We start from the raw sequence: 2,092 nt of genomic DNA, 5'->3' as shown, positions 1-2,092 counted from the left end.
AAAATTGAACTCGGTTTGCAATGGCAGTGGCAGAAGCCGTTTTCACGGCGTAAACACCGTAAGGTGAAAGAGAGACAAAGAGAATAATAAATGCAAGCAAAGACCGAACGGAGGTTAAGTTGAGTGAGCGCCACGAGGAACAATACACACTGTTGTGTACTATTAGGTAGCGTTTGTTTTGAGGTACTGAGACAAAGACTGAGAGACTGTGACTCAGTATCGTGTTTGTTGGTTCAGAAACTGGTACTAAAATTTCTGTCTCTGTCTCCAAAATTTCAGTATTTCAGTACCTCCAAAAAGTAAGGACACAGGGGACTAAAATTTTTAGAGATGAAGACTGAAACTTTAATAATATTTTATACCTAAAATACTCTCATTTCAATTTATTATTTCCAATTTTACCCTTTGTGCAAATTAAATTAGAGTTTTATTCTTGTTTCAATTCCTGTCTCCCATTTTGCACCAAACAGAATACTGAGATTTATTTCAATCTCTGTTTCTTAGTCTCTGTCTCTCAGTCTCAGTCTTTCCGTCTCTGTCTCTCCACCAAACGCTACCTTACAGTGCAGCTACTCAAGTTCTCACCTTCACTGTTTCTTCTCGCCGCATCCAACACACCCATGACGCATTTACGCCCTTTGCCTCCTCCTTCCACGTACAATGCCTACCCACCACCACTTCTTCCTCATTTAATACTTAATTACTTCTAAATGCATGTACGAAATTCAGATCTTGGTATTTAAAAATAAATAATCTATACTTTACTCAGTTTTAGTAAATTATCTTCTTCTTCCTCTTCCCCTTTTAAATAGAGCAAATTTTTATATACCTCAGAAAATACAATTCGTTAACAGATGAAAAGACGATATATTATAGAAATGAAAATACAAAATTGTGAATTAGTTAACTTTTCATTCCACCTCAACCGAATTTACAATCCCGAATAATCTACCCAAAAGAAGAAAAAATAAAATAAAATAAATAAAATCTAAATTAATAATTCCTATTATTACATGACCAGAGGAGCTAAGAGTTCTTTACGAAGAACTAACATGCAAGATTGCAGAGTAGACACCTAAAACCTGTATCATCTTTTTCTCTTTTCTCTTTTTTTTTGATTTCATGAAAACATAAAGCCCTCTTTCGATTAAGACGATCCATCGTGAGTAACGTCCCTATTTTCGATTTCGCTTCTTACTTGTTTAGTGCCCTCTTCGGATTTTTGAGACTGATCACAGGTACAAGTGTTGGTGTTGTTGACGAAGGAAGAAGAGGACCTAACGGTGCTTGACGAGACTGGCGTGGCCAAGAATGTTGGTTTGTCCTGTCCCGCCATGATCACAAGGATCTTCTCCTCGTAAGGACCTTGTTGCTGCTTCTGGTTGTCGTTGCCTTTTCCCTCTCCCGCTTCCAGGTCTCGTTCTCCTTCGCCGTTTCCTTCCAGGTAGCCAGAGAGCTTCCAATAAGAGCAGGCGAGGATCAAGAGAGCGAAGGCTATGAGCCCTAGCATGGCAGCGAGGCCTCCAAACAGGTATGGAACAGGGGAATGCCATGCCGAGTGTGGTACTTGTTGGCCCATGGAAGAAGGGGCTCTTGCTTCTGCTTTCATTGGTTCTCTGTATGCAGCCGCCATTTTTGGTTTGGGTGGTTTCTTTGTGATGAGTAAAGAGAGAAAGAGAGAGAACAGAGGAGAGGGGAAAATGCAGGGGAAGAAGAGAGAAGGAGGAGACAAGGCAGTGATTAATGGGTTGGGTTGTGAAATGGGTGATGGTGTGGAAAGGTATTTATAGAGAAATGAGATTATTGAAGAAAAGAATAACACTAAATCACTAATGATTAATAGTTTTTTTTAGTTCAAGTTTACTTAATACTTTTATTTTTAAAATTAAAAATTAAAGACTATAGTTGATTCCATAATTTTCTTATTCTTTCTATGTAAGCTATATATTTTGGATATAAAATTTTATTGGAATTTTTTTTATTCTCTAGATTGTGATAAAATCATAGAAAAGGTGACTACTAATATCCTCATTCATATCTAATTTGAGATGGTTATTCAAATTAATAATAAAAATGTATTCTGTATAAGTCC

At 37.3% G+C, this 2,092-nt stretch overlaps 1 protein-coding gene across 1 annotated transcript; it reads right to left on the bottom strand.

Annotated features, from left to right (window-relative positions):
* On the bottom strand, positions 893 to 1,778 carry LOC107641965 (protein GLUTAMINE DUMPER 3). The gene has a single exon (XM_016345324.2). The coding sequence runs from the start codon at positions 1,631 to 1,633 to the stop codon at positions 1,148 to 1,150; it is 486 nt and encodes a 161-aa protein (XP_016200810.1). The 5' UTR covers positions 1,634 to 1,778; the 3' UTR covers positions 893 to 1,147.

This window comes from Arachis ipaensis, chromosome B01, assembly GCF_000816755.2.
Source record: "Arachis ipaensis cultivar K30076 chromosome B01, Araip1.1, whole genome shotgun sequence".
NCBI classification, from domain to species: Eukaryota; Viridiplantae; Streptophyta; class Magnoliopsida; order Fabales; family Fabaceae; genus Arachis; species Arachis ipaensis.
Note: the sequence above shows the minus strand (reverse complement) of the source record. Positions and strands in the feature narration are given on the sequence as shown.